We start from the raw sequence: 25,943 nt of genomic DNA, 5'->3' as shown, positions 1-25,943 counted from the left end.
GCCTACGAGGACCCAGGCTCTCCCCAGCAACACTGGTCCTGCCAAAGAATGTCTGTAATCCTCAGACTGACTGAGGTGATCCCGTGGCTCTCTCTGGCAATGCAGCAGGCTTCCCTATTGTCAGTAACGCTCAAAGAGGAGAGGGAGGAAGCCAGAGAGGAGGGGGAGGCAGTGAGGCACTGGGGAGGTGGTGTCCTTTCTCAGCCTGGCCTTATGAAAGCTCCCTGCTATTGTCCAAAAGTTACAATTGCACTTTTCTGATCTTTTGTCCAGTCCTGTTGACAGTGGTTATTGACTAAACGGTTGGACATGGAAAGGATATGACCCCCACCCGTACCCTCCCTGCCTCCCTCTGTTTTTCGACTTTGGGGGGCCTCCATGAACAAGAGAGGAAGCAGGTTTGAGGTTTACATGTAGCATTAGACTTTAAAGGGGTTTGAGGCAGCTTATGTGAAAGAGGAATACAGAGATGGGCGGAGGCTTTGGCCCTTAGGAAGACAGCGGGAGACACAGTGAGCAAGAGAGAAACTTGGAAGAAAGAGAAGAAGAAGAGGAGGAGGAGGAAGAAGAAAGAACAGACTTTTCCCTCAATGTGAAGGTTTTTTTTCCCCGTTTCTCCCCTCAAACAGATGCTAAGGCAGATGGCGGTGAATTAGCAGAAAATGGGCGAAAAAAGAAATGAGACAGTATATTAGAAGTCCAGGGAGGACGGACATGATGAAATAAAGATTAAAACGCCTCAGCAGAGGGAAGGAAATCTCACCCAGGGGTTGTGGGAGGTCTGAGGTGTCATCTCGGAAACATAATGTCCAACGGCTTTGGTGATGAGCGATATGCTCTGGGCCTTGTGTTGCAAAAGACCCATCATACAGCAGCAGCGGTAGCAGCAGGACATTGTGTTTCTCACTGTGGGGCTATATAGGTGAGAAGCATCACATTAATAAAATAATGAGGATAACCGAACGATGGATCTCCAAATTCAATAAATGTAGTAGAATAGATGGATTTTAAAAAAAGCACCTATTTAACACTTTAATTGGAAAGAAACATATGCCCATCTTCATCATGTGCCTTGCAGGAACATTATTAGTTTTATTTCTATAACCTCTTTTTGGCCTTGTACTACATTCTATAAATCTATAAATAGAAAGCAGTCCACGGGTATTTCTCCAGAGTATCTATTACTTTGAGAGATTGACAGAAATAAAAATAGTGAAAGTGCAGACTAGGTTAAGACTACACAACATTACAGCCAGTAATTCTGGCTGCCTATTAGATTTATCTGTTGCAGGCTGAGGAAAAGCATGCACTTTGTCTTCAGACATGAAAACAGCATCTCAAGTGTTACAATTCCAGAGGGGGTAAAGTGGAATTGCTGTTTTTACATTTCTGTACCATTTTTTGCCCATAAGGAATATGGATAACAAATGAAATATTCAGCCACATTGTCTGATTTATCTCTTTTATTATCTGCAAATATCACCCCAGCAATTTAAAGGATAGCTCGCTTCATTCGGGCCTTTTCGCTTGGGGCCTGACAACCTATCAACTTTATACCGCATAAACAGGTCAGGATTGTATGAGCATTTCTATATGTTATAGTTTAAGGTTTTGAGCTCACAGAATTTCTAAATAGAAATTGAAAAAAGGAAAAGAAAAAAAAAGGCACGATCCTTAAGGGGATGCTACAGACCTTCTTGCCTGAGAAAGATAAATTTGCACTGTGTCCGTTTCTGAAACCAGGGAACAAAATGTTATTAATTTCAAACCAAGTGGAGACCTCCGTATCACAATTTCTCAGGCTGTAAGTAATATGACTCTCCTGGGGCGGATGATTGACTGACAGGCGCTCCAGTCCGGCTTTTTGTACGGGCTGAGTGTTTTGGAGCATCCCTACGATCCAGTTTGTCTTGGAGCTGTCAAGTGATATAATAAGCCTTAGTTCTTGCCCTCTAAATGGGCTCTGACTTCACAAAACGAATAGTGTTTGAAAACTGACCTGCATTCACACTTTAAGAAATAGGGATTAGGATAATTAGACAAAGTGGAAACATTTTATTCTGACACTTTCAGAAGAGGCTCTAGATTTCAGTAGTTTCTGTGTTCATTATAGTTATTTTATTCAGTTGGTGTTAAATGAATTGACCAGATAATTGGAAACAATCTTAGAGAATAGACCTTTAATTTCTACTGGGTCATTAATCATTTTTTCCTGCATTGTATCAATGATTGTAGACAGTTGGTATATTATTTAACCAAAATGATTTGTTTTAAGATCTGGAGACTATGAGCCCTGTTTAACAGCTCATAAAATGTGCAAATTATGAAATATACCGCAGGCCACTGTTTTTCTCCCTGCGGGCAATACTGGTATATATATATGTATATATATATATATATATATATATATATATATATATATATATATATATATATATATGGGGGAATTTACTTTGAAATTATACTGAATTATATAAATTATACTGAAATCTGAATATGATTAAAAAGCAGAAGAAGTGAAGCCAGTATCACATTGGATACTAGTCTTCTGGTTTTTGGTATAGACACAAGGTAGACTATTATCAGGCAAAGATACAGTACTCTGCCATTGAAAACAAAGTAAGCACAGTGCAGTCAGTAACTTATCATGAACTTGGCTGAGATCAAACGATCTGCCCCATGACCTTGACTGAAACACACTTTCTGTTCCTTCTAGGTACTCTGTCCCTCCTCTCTGCATTTCCAAACATACTGCATGGCTAAAGATAGTTATTCCACCTTGAACCGCTCTACATCACCTCCCCTGAGAATACAAGTCCCTCTTGTGAAACCTTACGCGCTACAGCATTTCTCACTTCCTGAAAGGGGAATAGAATGGCAGGGGGGGAGAATATTCAGCATGGCTCACTTTAAATCAAGATAAAAGACTGAAATAGAAAATAATGTGGGGAACAAACCCCCGGATAGCCCAAGGCTCTTAATAGAAACACATGGCTGAAGGCTGAGGTGTTGTCAGCAGCCAACACAGTGATATTCCTTTTTGATAATCTGGCCTGCCATAAAATTAGAATAGCAAATACCTCCTGACAAAGATGCATGCTCCTCCTCTATTGTGCCATCATAAAAAAAGAGGGAAAAAACTCCACTGGTGACTCTGAATGCCACAAACTTCAATTTAAATTTACAGCGCTGCAAAAAGAGAAGTGATATGCACTCAAAAATTTTAATAACCTATTAAGTTACGACTTCAATTTCATTTTATGAATATTTTCCTTGGGGAGCACAGCCATCACCAGAGAAAGATCGAAATTTAAAAAAGATAAATAGTGCCATTAATCTACAACATTTCTCTTCCATTATCCCTGAAAATGAGGAGTTATTTTTGCTCAGATCCTCACGTAATTAGCTTCTTACACTTGATTCACTAGCCAGAAAATGACCATGTTCAGAAAATTAAAAATTTGCCATTAAGTGGAATTTAACATAATACCATTTATCTTTATATATTCCTCCACTGACAGGCAGCAGCCTTGGATGTTGATCAGGCTTTTGTGTCAGAGGACTTAGCACTGTAAGAGACGCAGAGCTGTTAATGCGTGCTCAGTTAGCAGGTGAATATTGGTGATTTCAGCTGCTTTCACTCAGAATATTTATCCTACTAATGGTGCTGTCATTTGAAATTGGGAGTTGCCATTTGTGCTAAAATGAGAATAGGACTGAAACACGGTGTTATACTGTTTCACTCTATTATGAAGACAGATGTTAACATCCAGTAATGTGTCCACTTCAGTCTCAAAAGGCAAGTTGTTTCTTTTTGCTCATTTGTTTTCAGATGTTCATATTTAGATTTATATAAGGAAGTAAGTACATTTTTATTTATGAAGCACATTTAAAATCAAAGTACTCTACAATAAAATAAAAGAAATTAGATCCTAGAGCTTGATGCTACCATGTTTATAAAATAAGAACAACTTAAATGTACAACGTAATTTTTTACCTGAAGAATTAAATTGTAAAAAAGAAAGCCTTCATTAAGCTGGACATCGTTATTAAAAACAACTATATTGTGTCTGATAATGTCATTACTGGACTTTGCTTGGTTCAGCATACATATCTGAGGAGAAGTTAGCTAACACTAAGCCTCTGTGACTCTGTTGCTGTTATTTCAATTAGCCCCATAAAAGAGAAACAGTTATTGGTAAGAATCTGCTACTTGCATGAGTAATGTTTGCAGAGGAGTTCTCCTAGAAAACACATTTATGTAAGCTTACAGCTAACATGACAGTAAAAGCAATTTTAAAAGAAAAATATGAGGAATTGTTGAACACAACTGGAAAATGTTCAAATGTGTATCCAAGGTCTTGATACTTTCTTGTTTGCAAGTCTACTTTTTGGTGTCCATATAAACTCGTCTGTGGAGACTTTGCCTTTCCAGCTGCACATCCACCGCAAGCACCGGACTTCAAAGAACCAGAATGACTACTCTGCCATCATGTCTCCAACTGTGTCCAACAAAGTATAATCAAGGCTCAACTCTCTTAAGGACAAGCATGATCTAGTTAATATTATAAATATCAGTCATAGTGACTTAAGACGAGCCTGTTAGCATTTGTTATACATAAGCCTAACCACAGAAGGGAGTCAAAACACTGCCAAAAAAATATTTTTCTTTTACAGATGTTTCCATAAATGGTAAAATTAAAAAAGAAAAAAAAATACAGAAAAAAATAAATATAAAATGTATACAAAAAAGGATGCCTTCCTTCTTTTTAAAAGTACAATGTACGGTATATGTGACAGCAGTTCCAATGTCAATTGAAATCATTTATTCTAACCATTGCAGCCCCTGGATATTGTTCTAGCCCACTAGCCTTAGCTAGCCAAGCAGTGTTTACTTAGCTAATATTATCTGTTTCACCAAAGCACATAGCTCTATTCTGGTCACTCTGAGATTGACTGCTGGTGTCTTTTCTGTTAACATTTTGAATCCACAGAAATCAAAGATAACAATCCTTTGCGTAGTGAAGATTTGTGTATCACATAACTGTTTTTGACATTTGATATTTACCAAAGACAAAGTGTGCTACTACTGTTAGCTCCAAAAGCTATGCCCCCAAAAGGCGAGATCCTCAAAGGTCTGAAACAGACATTCAGAAATTCCTTCATAAATAGTGACGTAGTTGCTTTACGATGGTGATTCAACTGCAAAATGAAACACACTTAACAATCTTACTTTTAAATTGCAATATAACTAGAATACAACCAAACGGCAATCAGATTGCGGCGAGTCTACGTCACAAAGAGTCTGCTTTTATAAATTAGACAGCAATTATTTGCAATCCTTCACCAGTCAAAGCGATTGGAGTCAGTCCAAGTTTAACCATGATTTTTTGGAGGCAGGTTGCCTCCCATCCAAGCAATCTGTCCAGTTACTTTGCAAGCAATTGCTCAACACAACCTCAATGCAATCATTGGGCAACCATCAATTTTTCCTATAGTTGCAATGAGGTTGCCATCAGATTTTTACTCTAGTGTGAATAAGACATTAGTCAGCGTACAGTATACCGAGATTCAGAAAAAAATTATTTTGGAAAACTAAAAATATCATGTGGTTTGGACAAAGAGAATAATTCACTTTTCTCCTTTGAACAAATACAAAAACCCTTAAAGCCATAGAGGATTAACTAGTATAGAAATGTTCATTAAGGCTCTAAAAGTTAATGTTCATTTTAAACACCAGCAACAGATATAAATTATTTGAAAATACCAAAGCAAAATCCAGTGACAATGCATTTAAAATGATGTAATCAATGACTGAAACGTGCACAGACTGATTTGAATTGGAGGTTCTGTTCTGTGCTTCTGTGTGCAGTTCTGTCATTTACTTAGTTCAACACAAAAACATGTTGGTCATCATCTCACAGCACAGCAGGCTATCCATTAAGATCTAATTGATCATCAGAAGGAATGGAAGAAAGAAATGGAGTTGATAATGGTGAGAGAAACCATTTTGTCTCACTCCCATTACAGAGCAACAGCATTCTTGTTTAGTTATTATTCTCCTGTGACTATGAAAACAAGAAGTGAGGGGCCACATGCTGCACTTCTCTATTGAAAAACTTTCCCTTCTTATGATAGACCCGCACAAATCTTGTAAACCTTTAAAAGACATTAAAAAAAATTGTTTCAAAAATACATGAAAACAGTTGAAATCATCGCAGGAAACAACGTGAGATTCATAATAATTAAATACATGAAACTTATACCACAGCTGAATTGTGTTGCGATGTGCATGATCTCACGGTACTGAAGCAAATTAGGGATACATGTTGTACAATGAAGTCCTCACATCAAGTGGTTAATGCAGGCTCTCGTCACCCATGCCTGCTCCCCTAAAGCAAAAGCACATTACCGGTAGCTTTAAAACTAATAAACTCATTTCATAATAAAATGTGCAGCTGGGCTGGTAATAAATCATTATGGGACTTCTTGTTCCCTTGATACAGTATTGAGGCATTGACCCCAATCAAGTGCTTGCAACAAATATTTGGAATTACAGGCTGGAGTTGATTAATTTCACAAGATTCAGGGATTCTTTAAGAAGATTAACTATAAATGCCTATGAGAACAGAAAGTGGAAAAAAGATAGTGGATAAGTGGTAAAGCCATGCAATTTGATTCCCTGATGCTTTGATATACATTTTCTTTGAATTTTCTGGAATTTCTCTAAAGAATATAATTAAATATTTGAGTAAAAAAAATATTCATTTAAAATTGTGCTTCATTAGTTTTGTTTATGTGTTTTGGATTCTGGGGACTGTCATCCTGGGCAGGTTTCCACAATTTCTGTAAAGTCAAACAAGGCATGAAGTCACTGGTTTGTGATCTGATTTGGACTCTTACCTTTTGAAAATTATAGATTTTCTAGCAACAGAGACATACAGAGATATTTTAAATATCTAATGTTTAAATTATGAAGCAAAATCTTACATGTTTTCAGTGCAGATTAAGACAGATACTTAATAATAGGGAATAAAAACAGTGATTACAAGCAGACAATGACCTTTTTAAAAAGAAATTATACAAAATTATACGCAAGTTTCTTATTTTTAACCTGGGTTTTCTGAACTGTCAAAATTTAATGCCTCAATTTAATGCCTTAATTTGTAAGATTGGGGAGCTCAGGCCTTAAATCAGTCTTTAATTGGTTTATTAAAACCCTTAATATTTAAAAAAAAAAATAGATTGAGAGACGTATTTTGTTCTTGTGAGGTACAAGCTCATATCTATCCCCGGCAAGTCAGCCATATTCATGTGAAAACTTTTTAGCGTTTATAGAGTTCTAACATCATAAATGACCCCAGACTTCATAAAGGCACTGCAAAAATATTATTAAAGCTGACATCTTTAGTATAAGAGCAGGGAAGCTGCTTATCACACAACAGGGAAGTGTGGTATTCATTCACTTGTAACAGCAAAGGAACAGGAGCGCATTCTGAGGTTGCATCAAACTCCACTACACGCATTTTTCACCAGCCCCTCCCTCTAAAACAAAACCAAGTATCCTCACATGCGAGTCACACATCTTTTCAGCTCCCTGGGGTTCTGAACAGTCTCTCTTGTCTTCAGCCAGTTTCTCTGCTCTAACCTGCAGCAGCCATCAAACCCATTAATCCATCCACCGAACACGACTATGACTGATCTGGTCGCCAAACAATAAATTTGTATCTCATTGTCGTTTGGTGTGGCTGTACACACTATCATGAAAGTATCAATGGCAGTTCCACCACCAGAGTGAAATAATAGAGTAATAAGGCAACCAGCATTTGACCTTGGAAGGCAGCTAATTCATCTGCCCATCCATCTTAATTATTTCCTCTGAAATGGATACAAAAGGCAACCTGAACATTTCATCAGTTCTCACATGACAATTTCATTTTTTATGTGTTCGTAATGCCTCCATTTTTCTTATATGATGTAGCATTTCTTTGTCATGAATTCAAAGGAGTGGCCGATAAAGGCTACACCAGTGGAGATTAAATGGTTTATTGAAACTTCATGCTAGAACCAAGAAGCACAATGAACGTTGGTACATTTACCCTTAAGTACATTTCTTTGCTTGGAAAAATCTACAGACGTCTTTCTGTCATGTCTATCATGTTTTCAAAGGCAGTATTAGACTTTAGGCAATTAGTCTAACCGGTTATAATGCTGGCAAATCAACAGAGATTTACTTTTTCATTCCTGCAGAAACATAACACTGAGCCACATTATTAAAACTTCTGATAACAGAAGGAAAAACACTGACCAGCTTGTTATGACTCAAGGTTCTCCTGGGAAAAAACTTGGGTCATGTGGACGCTACTTTGAAACATATCAATAGCAACAGCAGTTACTGATGACAGCGGCCTCACAGCAGCCTAGTCTCCCAACTGCCCTGATTCTAATTGTTGAGCATCCATGAGAAAACTTTCCATTCACTGAGGCCACATCTCACATGACCCAAAACACAAGCTACCCCAAGAGGTCCCATGTCCATGTTTTGATTGGTCTGAGCATGAGCATGCTGCCTTTTCAACATCCCCTTAATTTAACAATCAGGCTGAATATTTTCCAAGTAATTTTAAAGTTTTTGTTGTTACTAACTCAGTACAAGAAATCTGGATATATTTTCTCAGTCTACTTTATTGTTACTTTATTGTTCCATCGTCTCTATCAACACCTTGCTAGACTGATCATTTTTACTTTATTTTTAGACTTTTACGATGGATGAATGTGATGTCCTGCGTTTAACTTTACTGGGGCAATACCAACTGTCCTTCAACGCTAAACCACTCAGGAGTGAAACTGTCTGCTGTCAGCTACACAGTGCTGGTGAGCAGCATTTGGAAGCACTTGTAGCTTGTCAGTCTCATTTGATTTTTCATCAGTGGAAGTTTTTAAGCATCTGACAGATGATTCAACATGTAGGTTCAGCGATAGCTGTCAATCAGTCGAGGGCAGCATGAAATGTTGCTGTTAAAATAAAGGGAACAAAGCTTTTCTTTGGCAAGTATAAATGATTTGTGCAATATGTTCCCTCATTTGTCCATCTTATTGGACATACAGCAGGTGATTATCTGTTAGTTTTTGGGATACCAGTAACAACATATTGTACCTCTTGGTTTGACATTTGATCTGTCAGCTTGTTTGTTTTCCTCACAGTTGTAATCCTATTATTTAGGTCCATGTGATCAAGCTGCTCTTGATACTCTGATTTTCTCCCCAAGAACTGTGTTTGTAACAATGTTTTTGACACTTTCAATTAGATTTTCTGGAAGCTGCCAATTTGCGCTCAGCGGATAGAAAAATATTTGTTTGTTATCATTATTTCAGTAGGACCCATCTATTTTGCTCAACAGTTTGATTATTTATATTCATCACACATTAATTTAAGTGCGCTTTAGCAGAGTAAAACTATAAGCAAACAGGAGTATTTCATGAGTTGGATTAGATGCATTTTTTTCAGGGGAATCTTGTATGAGTTAGACTTCATTAGTACTCAGCTAATTTTCTTGTTTGGGCTTCTTGTCCTTTGCATTTTTTCTTCCTAGGCCTTGGTAGTACTAGGTTGGAGCAAATCTCCAGATCCACCACATTCAGAGTTATTTAAATCGCCTTTTTTTCCTCCTGATTTTTGGTTTGAACTTCTACAGGACATCATGAACATATCTACATGCCTAAATCTAATGTACAAACTTGCTACCAGTGTATCTCAAAGACGCTCTTTCAATTAAGATCTGGTGACTGTGGAGGCCATATGAGTACAGTGAACTTATTGTGATAGTCAGGATGATTCTTGAGATGATTTGAGCTTTGTGAAATCGGTCAGCAACAATACTCAGGTAAGCACATTTAAATGACCCTCAACTGGTGCTAAAGATCCAAAAATATACTACCAGAGTCCCCTCACATCTTTACACCACCTCTTGGACCGTTGATACATGCCTGGATGGATCCATGCTTTCATGATCCTCGCATCTGAATGTTGCAGCAGAAATTTGCACTCATCAGACCAGGTGATTTTAAATTTTTTTTAAACTTCTTTTGAAATACCAAACCAGCCACCCCATATACCATGTCGCTAAATCACCTTTCTTCTCCATTCTTGGTTTGAATGTCACTAGGTCATCTTTATCAGGACTGCATACCTAAATGTGCTGAGGAGTTGCTACAGTGTAACTGGCTGATTTGTACCTCAGAAAGTAGAGCAGTAGAGTGTATTTTCCAAAGAAGCGTTAACTTTTTTTCATGTGGAATCTATGAAATGTAGCACACACTTTGGAGAGGTCAACAGACTAGAAATACAGGTTTGGATGTTAAATAAGATATTTAAAAGAGAGCATATTAATAAAATGGTATTAACTGTGTGCCATAATATCAAAAGGAATCCAGGATTAGTAACTTATTTAATTTAAAGTTAATCCCATTTTTAGACTTTACAATAACAGTAAATAATAAATAAAATAAATCAACAAAAAAAAATTTAAATAATAAAACTTGTGTTGTGACAGTCCTAATAGGGACACTAAAGTACAAACAAGCCTTCTGAACTGATGACATGCTTCCTGGATAGGCCTTCAAATTATGAAAATTAAATTAAATGACTAAGTTATTGTTATTAGATCAGATTTTTTTCAGGTTTATTTTGGAAGCAGATCAAACACTAAACCAATCTGAAGTTTTAAGCTCTGTTACATTGATATTTTTAGAATATAAATTCATCTAAATTCACAAAATCAGAAATTGCAATTCTAAGTACAAAACAAATAGAAGATACCATAAAGACCATGAAAGGGTGGATGAATCGGGTGGGCTTTGCCTGTGCACAGAAGGCTCAGATAAAACTATATTTGCTCAACAGCATGTTGATGTAAAAACAAAAAATGATGTGCATGCCACCCATACATACTGTAATAGATATTCAACTGAGAAAAAAAAGTCGGAAGTGTTGGAATGATATTGCAAAAGATAGAAAAAGCATTCCGCATTTTAGGCGCACATTATAACAGTGTTTGATATAACCCTGTCTGATGCCGGGCTTTTGGCTGCCGTGCAGATAAAGCTGCTAATAGTGAGGCAAACGAGAATGCAAAGCAGGCCATCTGATAGCACAGAGCAGAAGGTACGAAGGAGGCATGTGTCTGGGAGAGGCAGCCGAGGAGCATTTGTCAGGAGACAGTGACAAAAGGGGGTTGAAGGGGCCTTGCTCAACGCTATTCAGAGACAATTTGTAAGCCCGGCTGTTGAAGCCAGGCCAAAGACTTGTGAACAGCTGGAGCCCTGCCGTGATTGATAAATGCGGGCCTCCAAGAACTTCATTTTGATATGAATGAAGACAAAAGCGTGACAACATTCTGTGAGTGTTTAATATTACCATCATTAAGTGACGACAGTGGACAAACGTTCCGTCCTCAGCTGGGGATACACAATGCCAAAAGGGAGGTCAGTACCCTCTGCTAATTAACATTTTTATGACAAAATTCCTTTCTCTTTTCTTTTTTTTTTTGTAGCAGATTTGTAATTAATTCAGGTTTCAAGCTGAGTGATTAAAAGGACATTTAATCTGGATTTAAAGGGGCTGATTACACCAAGGAATACTTACCAAGAAAGCCCCCCATGTTAGCCTTTTGATGGTCACTTTCGTGGCCATTTTTAAGGGTTAAACATGAATGATATAGTGTTTTCCAAAAAAAAAAGGTTTTCTTTCATATTTTCTTAAAATAAAATATTTTTGAATAGTTACAACCCTACAGATACGGAAACAATCATGTGAACATTAATCCAATTACAGTGTGTGCTGTGCTAATCATGCAATTAACAAATTTCAACATGTATTGACAACTGTAAAAGAGTTTTGCTGGTTCTCTGTCACAGGCTTTTGCAGATGTTGTGACCCATGTTCACATGGGTCACTGAGAGTGAGGGTGGCCAGCTATGATCTTTTCACTTACTGGGTTCACTGATTTTTAAACCTCTTTATCAACCGCTGATTTATATTTTACTAGATCTATAAAAGGGTATTTGATTTGGAGAGGAGTTTCCAAAAAAAATAAACTACTAAACAGGAAATTCAATGAGGTAATCCTTTTTTTCTTATTCATTATGTTTTTCTTCAAATAAGCTTTTTTCTTTTTTTATCAACATAACGCAGGATTTCTCTCAGTCTCTTCTATAGAATTGAAAGTAAACTATGCACATTCATCCCTGACCTATTTAATGGCTGAATAGTGCCAAAGACCTACACAAGAAAATTGAAAAGTTTTCCATCATTAGGTGATATATATAGCTGTGACCGAAGTCCATAAAAATTGGGAATTGTTCTATTCTAATTTAAAATTCCATTTCAGACACTCCTCACAGTGACAAAGGAGAACATCCATCCAGTAATACAGTCGAGAATTTGCTGCCAGGATTCACGATGAATGAGTGAATATTGATGAAGTTGAAAAACTCCACCGGGTCTCTGTTCCTACATCACTCCAGTGGAGGATGGGATGGGGGGAAGGGCAGGTTTCACTGGGTTTCCATGGAGTGAGACACCTTTCTCAATATTCAGAATCTCAGTGCTCAGTGCCGAGTCTCAAAAGGAGATCAATCTCACTTTGAAGCACTGGGGGCTTCATTTGTTTGTGAAGGATGTGAGGTGCTGCCTAAATGACTATGCCAATTCTTCAAAACCCACTTGCAGTTGACACCAGGTGCCTATGCATTCATTGTTTTTGGGGGGCTCAAGTTCAGAGACACATGACTGAATCCAGCCCACTTTGGAAAGACTTGCTCACAGTAAAGACTTTGACACTTGGCAGTCACATTTGTTACTTAACTGAACTCTGACATTGCAAAAGATCAGAAAAAGGAACCATAAAAACAATGAATGGGGACTAAAAAGAAATTTGGAAAAGTGCAAGAAATATACGAGCAATGAACAAGTTCAGACACCATTACTGCTGTGAGATTAGGGAGGATTTTTTTAATTCAATAAGACAATATGACAGAATCTAATTTACAGCTTGTAGGATATATTTTGAAATGAAATGAAATGAAAATATCAGAATTACTGGTAATAATACAAAAACAGATACTAAAATAATCTTGCTAAACTATATAAACTTTTAAAAATAGTGGACTATGAAAAAGACATTGTTACAACACTGAAAACCATTATATTTGTTCATGAGGTTGTGTTTTTATTTATAGCTAATTTAAATGTTTCTATGCTCTTACATGGAAAAGTAGATAATTTGTTTTCTTAATTGCATTTTTCCCCTTGCTTTCTTTTTCTTCTTCTTCTTCTTTATTTTGCAAAGACTTTTTTATTAAATAATTATGTCTTTAAGATTCAAAGCTGCATGCAGAGAAGTCAGATTTTTACAGATAATTGTTAAGTCTTTGGCTTTAAAACAGTCCTACCTTTTTCATTTGTATTTACATTGGGGCACCTGTCTATAATAACAACTCTGAGAGTAACTGAGTAGAAAGGACAAAAGGACTGTCTGTTTTTCTTTTACTGGGATAAGTAAAACTCCAGGAGCCCAGGGAGGTGTTACAAAAGTGTAAGTAGTGGGTCCAAACATAAATAAATACTCCCTCAGTCGCCTGAGCTTAACTAGCAGCGCGTCAAGCCATTCTTCTCCCAGTTTTAGCAGTTCAATGGCCCATGCGGTTTCCTCACAGTGTGTTTAGAAGAGGACCCTCCATGTCTGCTCAGTTGTGCCTGGTTTACCAACACTATTGATTGCAGGTGATGCTCTGGACAGAGTCCATCTGACCTCTGTAGGGGCTTAAATACATCATTGTCCAGAGAGGGGCCTCCTGAGACTCTGGTTATACTGTGTGTGCAGCCCTGAGCTTTACTCCCAGACACACTGATGAAGTGGCAGCAAAAAAAGTCAACAGGACAGATGGATAAGCACTTTTTTTTTACTACTTTTCCCCGCTGTGCAAAAACTATAAATATAGCTGGAGGTCAGAGAATAGCAAAGCAGTTAAGACATTGTTTAAGTTTGTCTGCTTTCAAAGCTGAAATGTGATAACTGCTACTGCCACACTGGTTTACACAAGACTGAGACGGTCTTCATTCTCTTCATCATGATCGTGCTGATCCGCTCTCTTGTTGCCTTGCTGTGAATTCTAATTGGCTTTATTAATCAGCAATCATGTTAACATTCTCCCTAATCTTTGTGGCAAGCTTTTGTTCCGTACACACCTCAGAGCCATTGATGGAAATGCAATGAGACATAGGTTTACCTGCCATGAAAGTACCTCAGCAGCAGTCATCAACACATTATGTTGAGTGAGGGGGGAAGTACACTTAGAATTAATTAGCATCAGACCTCTTGTAGCACTTCATTTCTGTAAACAAACGTTCTAATGTGGGGTAATTAATTAAATATGCCAAGCTTCCTCTCTGTTCGTGATTATCTTTCTTTCTGTTGTTCAGTTTTTAGGCATTAACTCTGGTTAGGAGTTGAAGTAGGTGGACATGTCAGTCCTCACAAAAGACTGTTTAGTCTTCTTATTGTGATTGGGAGCTTTGCTAATACAGTCAAAACATACTGCGATAACACAAGGGGCTCTAAAACATCTCCAGTATATTGATATCACACAAATTTTACTTGAAAGTGATTAAACAATGGATTTACAAATTCAAAATTTGGAAAGTGCCAGACATTTAAGTTCAAACCAACATCATAATTGAATTAAAATTATTATTTCAACATAACTGACCTGATCCTAACCTTTAATAACACCAGAAAGCGTAAACACATGTTTTTATATTAAGTAATTCATCCATTAAGACCCTGTTTAATCATTTTAATGGTAATGGCAAATATTTTAACTTTTTTTTTTTTTGCTGAAGTTTGCTGAAACTTTGGTTGCATCACTGATTACCTCTTTAACACTGAAGAATCGTCTAATTTTTAAGCAATATACCTTATTTGCGAGCTTATTTCTCAGTGACACCTATTTCAAAACCAAGGGCCCAACTTTCTGTTTTCCTTATTTCCATTTCATATCTGTGACACACTCCCAGCTCTGCATGAGAGCTGCTCATGGATGATGATTTTTGAATCGATTTGCCATTCTCACAAACGAAAAGCACAAAAGGCTGAGCAATCAGTCCAAGGCTGGCTGCTTTTGGCCCAGAGAGAGGAGAGATACTCTGTGAGTGGAGGGCAAGCATGGCTGATCTGAATCATGAAGAATAATGTTTAGCCTGGCAGATGATTAGGGATGTTAATTTTTTTGGAGGGGGTGGGGGCAAACGGGGCTGGCACTTGGTGATGTCACTTTGGCTATCTGAACAATCTGGCAGGGCCAATCCTGGCGAAACGCTGCTCAATTTGCTGGGGCTCCTGCTCCATTTGCCTGTTAATGAGCACTGTTGTTGGAGGTACCCATGTGTACCATGTCATGAGGCTAGCAGGCAGCACCTTCACCTGACGCTCTGACCACAGAGGAAAATGGCAGGCGCTGTGACAGATGTTCTCACAGTCCTGGGGAGAGAGCCATGGGAGACCTGTACAGTCAGAGGGCCAGGATATATCGCTGGCAACAACTGCTACAACATGTGTCTGCATCAGTGTACATTCAGCATGCACTGAAAACAAGGAGTCAGCTTGATTAAAGCCATTTTTTATTTGAAACACTTGCTAATTTAGTATAGCTGTTTTTTTCTGTTTTTCCACCATGTTAGCCATGCTGTGACCACTCAGACTAATGTTGAGAACACAGACTGTGCATAAAGTGGGATGTAGCCACCATGATGTCACACACTGGTTTGTCGGAAAAGTTAGGTACCACCTTGGTCCTTTGGAATTGGACATGGCCATATTTGAGAAGATTATCAAGCTAATCACCTAAAACTAGCTAGTTATTGCTGCAGTCACACGAGCACAATGACCTTGCAGGCTAGATCCTTTGAATTTGTTCCTTCCACGACAGAAGCCAGGTTTGTGACCACTTGTAGTCAGTTGCTATCTTCAGTGTGGCATTCAGTCACTGAATGCAAAAAATTCAACCAATTAAGCCCAATCTTTCCTAGTCCCAAGTGGGTTACCTTCTTATTATCACTTTAGTATGACTAAGCTGCAATTTGGTTGACAATGTGCTTTTACATGAAACAAGATAAACATGCTACAGATTTGAAAGGTTTACTGAAAACTAAACAGCTGACACTTTAGTGTGTCTTTGAGTACAACTGAATCCTAAAAAAGAGGAAGCTGGATCTGACTGAGAAACCAATGACCCTGCATGCCCATTGTGACATGACAAGCAAATCCTTCTTTATCAACTGGTTTAAAGGCTTAAAACAAGCAAGTTCATTAGGAAATTGGTCAAATTTGGTCAAATTAGGAACCAGGTCGTTTTCCATAAGAAAGGATGCATATTTGTGACTGATGAGATTAGAGACTACAGCCTCCTTTTATATACAGGCCGTGATTGTGGCCACTTTGAAGAGCCTGGCTCTATACTGGGACCCATTGCTGAAGGCAGCGATTGGTTTCCATTAATTTCTGTATGGCATAAAAATCAATTGGCAGACTACTGACGCTTGCATGAGTATTGTAATTCATCACTCTGAACTCTGTCAAATCAAATATAATACAGTGAGGGATTAAAAAGCAGGCTGATTGATCACAAGAGATTTGGAAATGATTTGAAATCAATCGCAAACTATATTGGACTTAAAAGGCATCCATTCTGCATGGTTTGGAAATCTCCATCTGGATCAGCAGTACTGTGAAGTGCAGTGGCAGCAAGTTGATTAAGCACTGTTCATAGGTTTCATTTTGAGGTATTCTATTGTATTGTGTCATTTTTACTATTAACCTCTACATTTAACATGTAAGTAGTCTGCTTTTTACTTTAATAAATGTACAAAACACAGAAGTGGGTTGCAAAGCTTGCATATAAAGTTTTACACTTTCAAAAGCACTAGGTGCCAGTGCTTTTCAGGCACTGGCACCTAGGCTGTGGAACTCTCTGCCGTTGTCTTTACGCTGTCTAGACTCTACTGACTCCTTTAAAAAGCAGCTGAAGACTTTTTTATACAAACGGGCTTTTAACTAATTTAATTAATTTTAACTTGTATGTCTGATCTTACTGTAAAGCACTTTGTGATTTGTATCTGTGAAATGTGCTATATAAATAAATTTTACTTACTTACTTACAAACCAGCAACATAATGTAAATGTTCACATGTTTCAACAATTTTAAAATACAGCACTGTACACAAGTTTTGAGTCACTCCGACCACCTTTATTCTTCACTACCTGCCTTCTCTTTGTCAATTCTCTCTCAAGGTGATCCTTCAGCCAGTCTTTGAGGAAGCCAATCCATAACTGATAGTTTTTCACTGTGTATGCTTTTCCTGCATTGGCAGTGTATTTGGGATCATTGTCGTGCTGAAAAACTAAGCCCTTGTCAGTCATGTGCTTTTATTATATGGTGGATCCAAATCTGACAATATCCTATCAATTTTGACAAGACCACCAGCACCACTGGCTGAAATGCAGCCCAAAACCATGACAATGCCTCCACCGTGTTTTACAGATGGATCACTGTTGTATCTCTACCATGTTTATTGACATGGATTTGAACCAAAAACTTCTAGCTCGGATTCATCACTCCATTAGATCTGTTGTCACTGATTCGTTATCTACTTCTTGTGTAATATGACACCCCTCAGCTTGTTCTCTCTCCCTCCTTAAGAATGGCTTCCTAACGTCTATCCTTCCACTGAGACAATTTCTGAGGAGGCTTCAGGGAACAACCGATAGATCAGCTGAAAGACCAGTTCTCTGAGATCCTGTAGAATTGCGTGTTATCTTTGGCAAGACAAATGAATGTGTTTACTGACAGGCCTTAAAAAATTTAAAAAAAAATTCTTTTGTAAGAACTGGACTGAAGATTGGTGGAAAAGCAGGCAGTGCCCCCAAAAAACGTTGAAAGACCTTCAGAAAGCCCTGAGAACTACTGCTCAAAACCACTTTAAAAAGTTGAAAAAGAGTCAGGTTGCTTGGAAGGAAAATATAAAGAAATGCAGGGTGATTCAAGACTTTTGCACAGTAATGTATACATAAAAGTATGGAATAATTCTGCATGATTGCAGAGATATGGTATGATTTACTGCATTTTAACCAATTTTCTGTAATGAATTAAATATAATAACCTTAACTTGCAAAATTGATAACTTTAAGTAAAGAATCTGAGTACTTCCTCTATACCCCAGATGACGTATAAGAGCACAGTGATGTAAACAGACTCCACAGCAACAACGAGGATTGTGGAAAAAGAGGAAGCCTCTGAAGCGAGATGAAACTTGAAGGTTGCTGTGGTTATTTATTGAAGCCTCTGAGTGAAATGTGCCAGTACATCATGCGGCTATACATTGTAACACTATTACACAGTGCATCATTAAACAGATCCATAAACCACACGGGCAACCAGACCAAATTTTAATGACAAAAGCGTTGATCTGAGATAAGTATAAATACGATGTAATTCAGCAAGGTTTCATGCCTGGTTAAGCATGTACATCTTTTGGCGGCCCACTAACTGATATTACTTCAGTGCAATATTTCAGAGCACATCAACATCCCAGTGAAATTAACTCTGATGTGTGAGCAGACCCGAGTCCAGCACTCCAAACTGTCTCGTGATTATATCGAGATAGATAGAGCAAGTTGTGCACAAAACTCCCCACAGTCTGCAAGCTGTCCTGGCAAATTTAAATACACCTCTGAAAAAATGGTAGAATCATTCTCTAATGTTTACGCTGCTGGAAAATAGGTAATAGATGTGATGCCCCGAGAGTGTTTTTGGAGGCAGTTGGTTTTTCCTCTGTCTGATTACTAAATCTAGGGTTGATATACAGATGTAAATATGCTGCTTAGAAGCACCCTCCTCCCCTATCCCTCCCTCCCTCTTCTCTTCCATCTGGCAGACAATAGTTTAAAATTCTTAATCCATGAGCAACCATTGAACATTAGTGAATTGCAAATTACAGATGTTTTACTGTCTCTCCCCCTTCTTTTTTTCCTGTTTTGATCTGTGCATCCCACTGTCACTCAGTGTCGCATACGCATCCCTGGCTCCTCTGCATTCATTAGACACCCTGTGCCATCATGGCACCATATGACACTGTCATCATTTGGTAATTAAACCTTTGCTCGTTTAAATATGAAAAGCTGGCAAGGGTGTGATCATAAACAATGTTGCGCAAACCAGATTTTCCAGACTAAATGAGAATTCGAGCAGCATCACGCCAGAGGTTTTTCTTTTTCTTTTTCTGTCTTCACTTGGAGCAAAACAATAATGAAAAACAAACGCAGGAAAAGTTGTCCTCGTGCCTAACACATCCGACTGTCGCCCATTAAAATTCATGTAAACTCCTACTTTATTTAAACCACAGAAAATACATTTTAGAAATGTTTTTATAGTCATAGTCACAGATTGCAGCTCTCATCTTTCAGTCTACAAGTAAACAATAATAATAAGCCAAAAGACAACAGCAGCCAACAACATTTTGTGCATGATTACATTACAAAATGATTTTAAAATCAGACCCCTAAATGATAACTACAGGACACAACATCATTGCTGCACTCTTTTGTCCCCTAAACACAGTTGTGTGCTTGATCATGTTGGCCCAGCAGACAATAAAATCTCTTCGGTGCCTGAGGACAAGCGTCAACATCTCCCAGATTCTCATCTAAATTCACACAGGCCTCCATCACTGAAGATTTAGCCAAATGGCTGTGAAGAGGAGGAATGCCCGAACCATTACAAGCCAAACTACTGGCTTTTTATTACCGCTAAACAATCTTCCTCAGAGCCGTCCTTTAGCGTACCTCTGAGCTCAGAGCCGGTGAGAAAGTATGTGGGAGGAGGCCATTCAGTCACATTATGGCTTTCCATAGATCAAGGTCACAATTTTCATGATCATTACACCACTGAAGGTGACAGGAAGCATTTACAGAAGTGATCAGGAGCTTATGTGGGAGCTGCTCATCCGTAGATTTCTGGGGAGAGGAATATATGTGTATACACAGCTTCTCCTGCACCCACAGACACACAAACTAATCAGCAAGTCACACGGGCGCAGCTATCATTGCTCATATAATCATGATTATTACGCTGAAGATAACTAGCGAGGACAAAGACAGAGAAGGAACAGAAACAACAAGACAATGTGTGAAAAATTAAGAAAATCAAATTGTCTGAGCTGGACAAAAAATACAACCTTTTGAGTTTTAAGTCTGCCACCAGGAGGTGACTGCTATATTATGCATTCACATGCCATAGGCTAACACATGTCAGCGGCCCACTGGACAGAAGCTCTGTTTCCCATATTGCTGACATGTGATTGGAAGCTGTTGGCTGTCTGGATGGGACAGAGGCAGCTGGCGGGACACCTCCGAGCCGCCTCGGGCTGATCTCTGTTGTACACACACACACACACACACACACACACACTCACACCCACACACACACACACACACACACACACACACACACACACATAGAGGAAAAGAGAGAGGAAAAGATAGAGAGAGACAAGCTCCTGCTTCTCCCATAGTGATGAACCCTGGGCCTTATGGGAGGCTGGCTAATGTGTGCTGCCTTTATCCACTGAAAGACATGCTTGTGTGCAGCTCTGATAGTCACTGTTAGTGGTGGTTGATGATGATGAGGATACTTTTATTTTCATTCATGTAAAATGATAAAAGAGAATGCTTGGGAAATGATCATAGCTGGACATTAGTGGCAATTAACTTTTATTGAACAAACAGTAAAGATACATATGATTTCCTTTACAGTTATCCAGAACACTCCTGACTTTCATTCCTGATGCCCTTACCAGCTTTGCTGCAAAGCCTCGCCAGTCTTTGTGAAGTTAAAACCAGAGGGGCACACATTTAACTATTCATGTGGAAAGTTTGATGGGGAAGAGGAAGGATTTAGCCCTTGTTCCCAGTGCAATAAATGCAACATGGAGAATACTTTTGAAAATGACAAGATACAGTCCTATTTTTAATCTGACACTGCAGGGCATATTTAACAGTAACTTCCAAATCTGCATAATGAATGAAGAGCCAGTTCTTTATCTTTATTCCCCAATTTAGGGTCTCAAAGAATGATAGCTATAACATATAACCCTGCTAAACAATAATAATAATAGTAATAATAATAATAATAATAATAATAATAATAATAATAATAATAATAATAATAATGCAATTTTTTTCTTTCATGTTTAAATGCAAATGAGATGTTAATTTTTCTTAATGATTTGCTCTACCTGAGGCATGGAAAAGCTCAGAAACTCGACTGTCTGACTGCCTTTGTGCTCAGGCTATGAAAAGTAATTTAACAAAGTATTTTCTAATCAAAGTAATGTAACCTGATCTCACTTGCATTTGGATCTTTAATACAATACAAAATGACTGGAACCACTCATTATGTGTGTGTGTGTGTGTGTGTGCGTTGAGGGGGTGGAGGGCTGCTGTTGAGGACTAATGACGGGACAGATCATCAGATGAACAGCCAACCTGAAAACACAGCAGACATGGAAAGGCTTTAATTGCAGTTAACAACAAAACGGATGAAGGTAACAGTTTTTTGTTTTTACGCTGTTTTGTTTTCTTTGTTTTGTTTTTTAAGGTCGCTGTAAGGACATTTACAGTTACAGTACGGATCCTCAGAGCAGATAAAGTTCTTCCTGTGTGGGTTTTATCTTCTGAAATATGACCCTGGCAGCTGTAAACTATGGCATTGACTTTTACGCCTATTCTTAATTTTTCATGATTTGCCATCAAAGACAGTAAGCGGTTAAATTGGCTGAAGTGAACTGACGCACTCACTCTAAGTGCGCACACAAAGCAACAACTAAAATCTGATGTGTGGGGCCTACAGAGTGGCGTCAAAATGTCGATCAAAGGCTGACAGATTATTCTTTAACAAATGTTAATGACAAAAATGTGCAATGGCTTAATTTACTTACCTGTAAATCTATTCAGAAGACGCTCAGATATCAAGTTCAACCTTATTCCTAAGTGGATAAACGATATTATTAAAGAGTAATTGATTCCAGTTAAGTGTGAATGGACTAAATTGCTGACATCCGTAAAAATCGAGGTAAAAGCCTCTTTAGATTGCTTAATTATTACTGTTTATTCTTATTGTTATGTGCAGTGTGGATTTAATATCTGCAAAGTTACATATTGCAAAAGGTTCGTTTTTTAACTTGCACTTACTATATTAACATGTTAAATATATTTTTAAAACTGATCGGTTGCATTAACAAGAGCTTAAGAACTGATTGTTTAGATTAGAATTATTTAATTATTGATATACTATAACATCACGTGAGCACCATGGGAGCTATTATAATGCCACTGTCATAAAATAAAACATTAAAAAAAATAAAACTATTTTTTTTTCGATAAGAGACAGAGAGGACCGGACGTGTGTTTCCATGTCTGTGTTGTTATTCAATGAGGCCACACTCTGAGCTTATAATGACTTTATAACTCTGAAATATTAATCTGCTGCATCTTTGAGGGAACAGACTCTCAGCTGACAGCGCCAGAAACAATGTAGGATGCTCTTCAGCAGAGCAAATGCATAAATATATTGAAATAAAATCAGAGAAACGAAACAGAGATCGCGTTTTAATTTTACGTTTCAACTAGGGGATCAATGGAAAACAGTTGTAATGATCCAATTAATTATGGGCAAAATTAAAAGCAAGTGCAAAATCAATCTTTCACGGTGTAGAAGGTGGAATCAAATTGATGCGCCATCTGTTCACAGGATTTGTAGCCCAGAGTATGGTAGCCTGGTTGCAGGAGCACAGGGCAGAGTGACGAAATCTAATATACAGTACGGTGTGGAGAGCTATTTTGTAAGTTTTACTGTATTATATGTAAGTGGGAGACCGTGGAGAGGCTGACCTGAACTTCTCAGATCCCCTGCTTATAAAACAACGACATTACGTCTTTGTACATATTTAAGAGTGGGTTGTTTTTTTTTGTTTTTTTTGTTTTTTGGGGGTTTTTTTTGTGAAACCTATATCAAAATAACAAGGCTGCTATTACTATTACTATTTTTATTCAATCGTACAGAGCATCTTTTCCAAATAAAAATGTGGACATTAATATTAGGTTTACACGATGTGCAAAAAGAGCCTAAATGAGCCTCCATTCTGCAGCAAATTCATCTAAATCAACTTAAATCTGATGACGAACCCCTCCCTTAAATCTAAAAGGATTAATATTCAACTTACAACGAGTGGTGTCAGCTCCCCTCTGCAGGGAAACTCAGATCGATTGGTGACGTTGGAATAACGCGAGGGAGCCAGCCAGCAGCCTGCACAGGAAGAAAAAAGGGGGGAAAACTGATATGACACCTCTACAGAAATAAAACTTCTTAACCACCACTCAGACGCCTCGATCATCCTCCCCACAGTTGCCTGAAAGTGTGAGTTGATGTTCGGCGGGTGGAGCTGCTGGACCGTCGGTGCTCCTTCTTCCCTCTCCACCTCCTTCTCCTCCTCCTCCTCCATGCCACCTTTCCTCTCTCCTCTGCACAGGCCATTAGGAAGCGGGGCAAAAGATAAATTGCTCTCTGTCAATACATTACACCTCTCCTAATGGGTGCACACAGGCTCCAAAAACATTTTCCAAACTCTTGACAAGCAGTCGCATCGTCTTAAATGCCGCTGCTGCATGTCAGAGCGGAGACGAGACAGTGATTTAATTTCTTGAAACTTTAATTTATTTTATTTTTTAAACAACTCGTTTCAGGTTTCTGGTTTTGGTGCTCACTTGATGAAAAGTACCAGGGATTAATTATAACAAGTAAAACTTTGGGGGGGAGATATGTGTAAATATGTGTATTTATATATGTCAGTTCTCCTTTTTGATATATATATATATATATATATATATATATATATATATATATATATATATATATATATATATATATATATATATATATATATATATATATATATATATATATAAATTTTTTACCCTGAATGACTTTTTATGAGCTCTCTGATCCCAGGCTGTAACTGCTGAATGGAGCGGTCCCCTCCTCCAAAAAGTAGCACACCTGCGGTCCAAATAGGAGCCAAACAAAGTAAACAGACAAACACACTGATATCATTTGCTCTAAATTATTAATAATAATTTCGCCTCCTGCCTAATTCTTGTATGGGGAGGATCAACTGTGGGGTGCAAAAGGCCACGAGAGAGAGTGAGAGAAGGTGAGTAGAAAACTGAGGGAGGGGGATGACGATGGTGATGGTGGCGGTGGTGTTAGTGATGGTGGGGGTCTTATAGGAGGGGGGAGAGAGAGAAAAAAAGAATGTAGCTTTAAGGGAAATGTGCAGCCGGCTGTGAAATTACAGCCTATAGTGCTACATATTGTACCAGAAGCTCTCTCCAAAAACAGTAACAAAAAGAGAAATCATCCTCTAACCTGACCAGGAGGCAGAGCGCGAGATGTGGCCGTCTGCCCCCCCAGTACGACCCCGCCCATCAGCGACCAGCGACCCTGGAGATACATATGTATATGTATAATATATATATGAATTGTGCTCAAAAATGCGTTATTATTATTATTATTATTATTATTATTATTATTATTATTATTATTATTATTATTGCTTTAGGTGCATAGAAATACTAGACTTTTATTTTGGTAATTATATTCTCTTTTATATGTGAAAAAAATCTAAGTGTTATTTTTTTGGTCTTTGTTAATAATTAATGTTCGTATTGTATTTAGAGCCTTATAAAATAATGGGTGTGTATATATATATATATATATATATATATATATATATATATATATATATATATATATATATATATATATATATATATATATATATATTGACATATTCTAACTGTGTAAAACAGGATGCTAGTAAGATTAAATAAAACGCACCTTCTTCACTTGTCTTCATCATCATTGTTGAAGTCCAAGATTCTCCAGTTTCGGATGGCGAAGTTATCAGTTAATAATTAATAACTTTGCAACCCTTTGCAGGAGTCTACAGGTCTACAACTGACAGATATTTTACTCGAATACTGTTTTTCACTCCTCAGGTTGCAAGCACTCAAGTGCACCCCAAGTTTAACTTTTTTTTTTTTTTTTTTTGGACCACTTTGACAGCCACCTTTAAATTTGAGAAACTATACAGCGCCATCTACAGAAGCTAGGCGGCACTGCTGCGTGCGTAGCAACTTTCACCTCCAACCATCACCCCGGTTCAGTTTGAACCACCGCAATCATCATCACAATCAGCAGAATGTAGTAAAGTGAATACATGTGCATTTACATAGCCAGTTTCAACATTTCCTACATCGGATTAAAGGGAGAAATAGGATAAAGGCAAAAACAAAATGGGCCTAAAGTGGGCCCAGGGCTGGCGGCAAGATCAATAATATTATAATATTAATATTTTTTTAAAGAAAAGAAAAAAAAAGCTTAATAAATAGGAGAGCTACTTCATAGCTTTGAAGAATGGATGGATGTCCGGTATATTCCCAGAAATACGCTTGTTAGTCCGTTTATTTTAGGGAGGAAAAAAATCTGACGAAAACACACATTTAAAATATATATATATGTATAGCTCTAATTCATTGATTTAAAACTTCCAATATGCGATCATATACTTCACTGCCGTTATAATGTCTAATAAAGTCTGATATTTGTAACTCGGAACTCCTTATTTATCTCCCTCCCCTTCCTGCCGGTGTGACAGACCCAGAGACCTCCTCATTTGGACCCCCGGTTTTTTGCGTTGGCGAATCACAAAGTGTTGGCATCTATTGCCTTTGTCTGACAAGTCATCCATATAAGCAAAAGGGGGGTCTGCA

At 37.9% G+C, this 25,943-nt stretch overlaps 1 protein-coding gene across 1 annotated transcript; it reads right to left on the bottom strand.

Annotated features, from left to right (window-relative positions):
• Positions 1–20,808: 20,808 nt before the first annotated feature.
• Positions 20,809–25,505, bottom strand: LOC146568650 (uncharacterized). The gene is made up of 5 exons (XM_085283405.1): positions 25,009–25,505; positions 24,538–24,612; positions 24,087–24,168; positions 23,336–23,633; positions 20,809–21,599 (listed from the first exon to the last, which is right to left on the bottom strand). The coding sequence occupies exons 1-5, from the start codon at positions 25,031–25,033 to the stop codon at positions 21,564–21,566; spliced, it is 516 nt and encodes a 171-aa protein (XP_085139531.1). The 5' UTR covers positions 25,034–25,505; the 3' UTR covers positions 20,809–21,563.
• Positions 25,506–25,943: the final 438 nt, after the last annotated feature.

This window comes from Mchenga conophoros, linkage group LG8 (genome assembly GCF_057382185.1).
Source record: "Mchenga conophoros isolate Kocher_MC1m ecotype Shallow Benthic linkage group LG8, M_conophoros_male_GT1.1, whole genome shotgun sequence".
In the NCBI taxonomy this organism is placed as follows: Eukaryota; Metazoa; Chordata; class Actinopteri; order Cichliformes; family Cichlidae; genus Mchenga; species Mchenga conophoros.
This window is presented reverse-complemented; position numbering and strand designations above follow the sequence as displayed.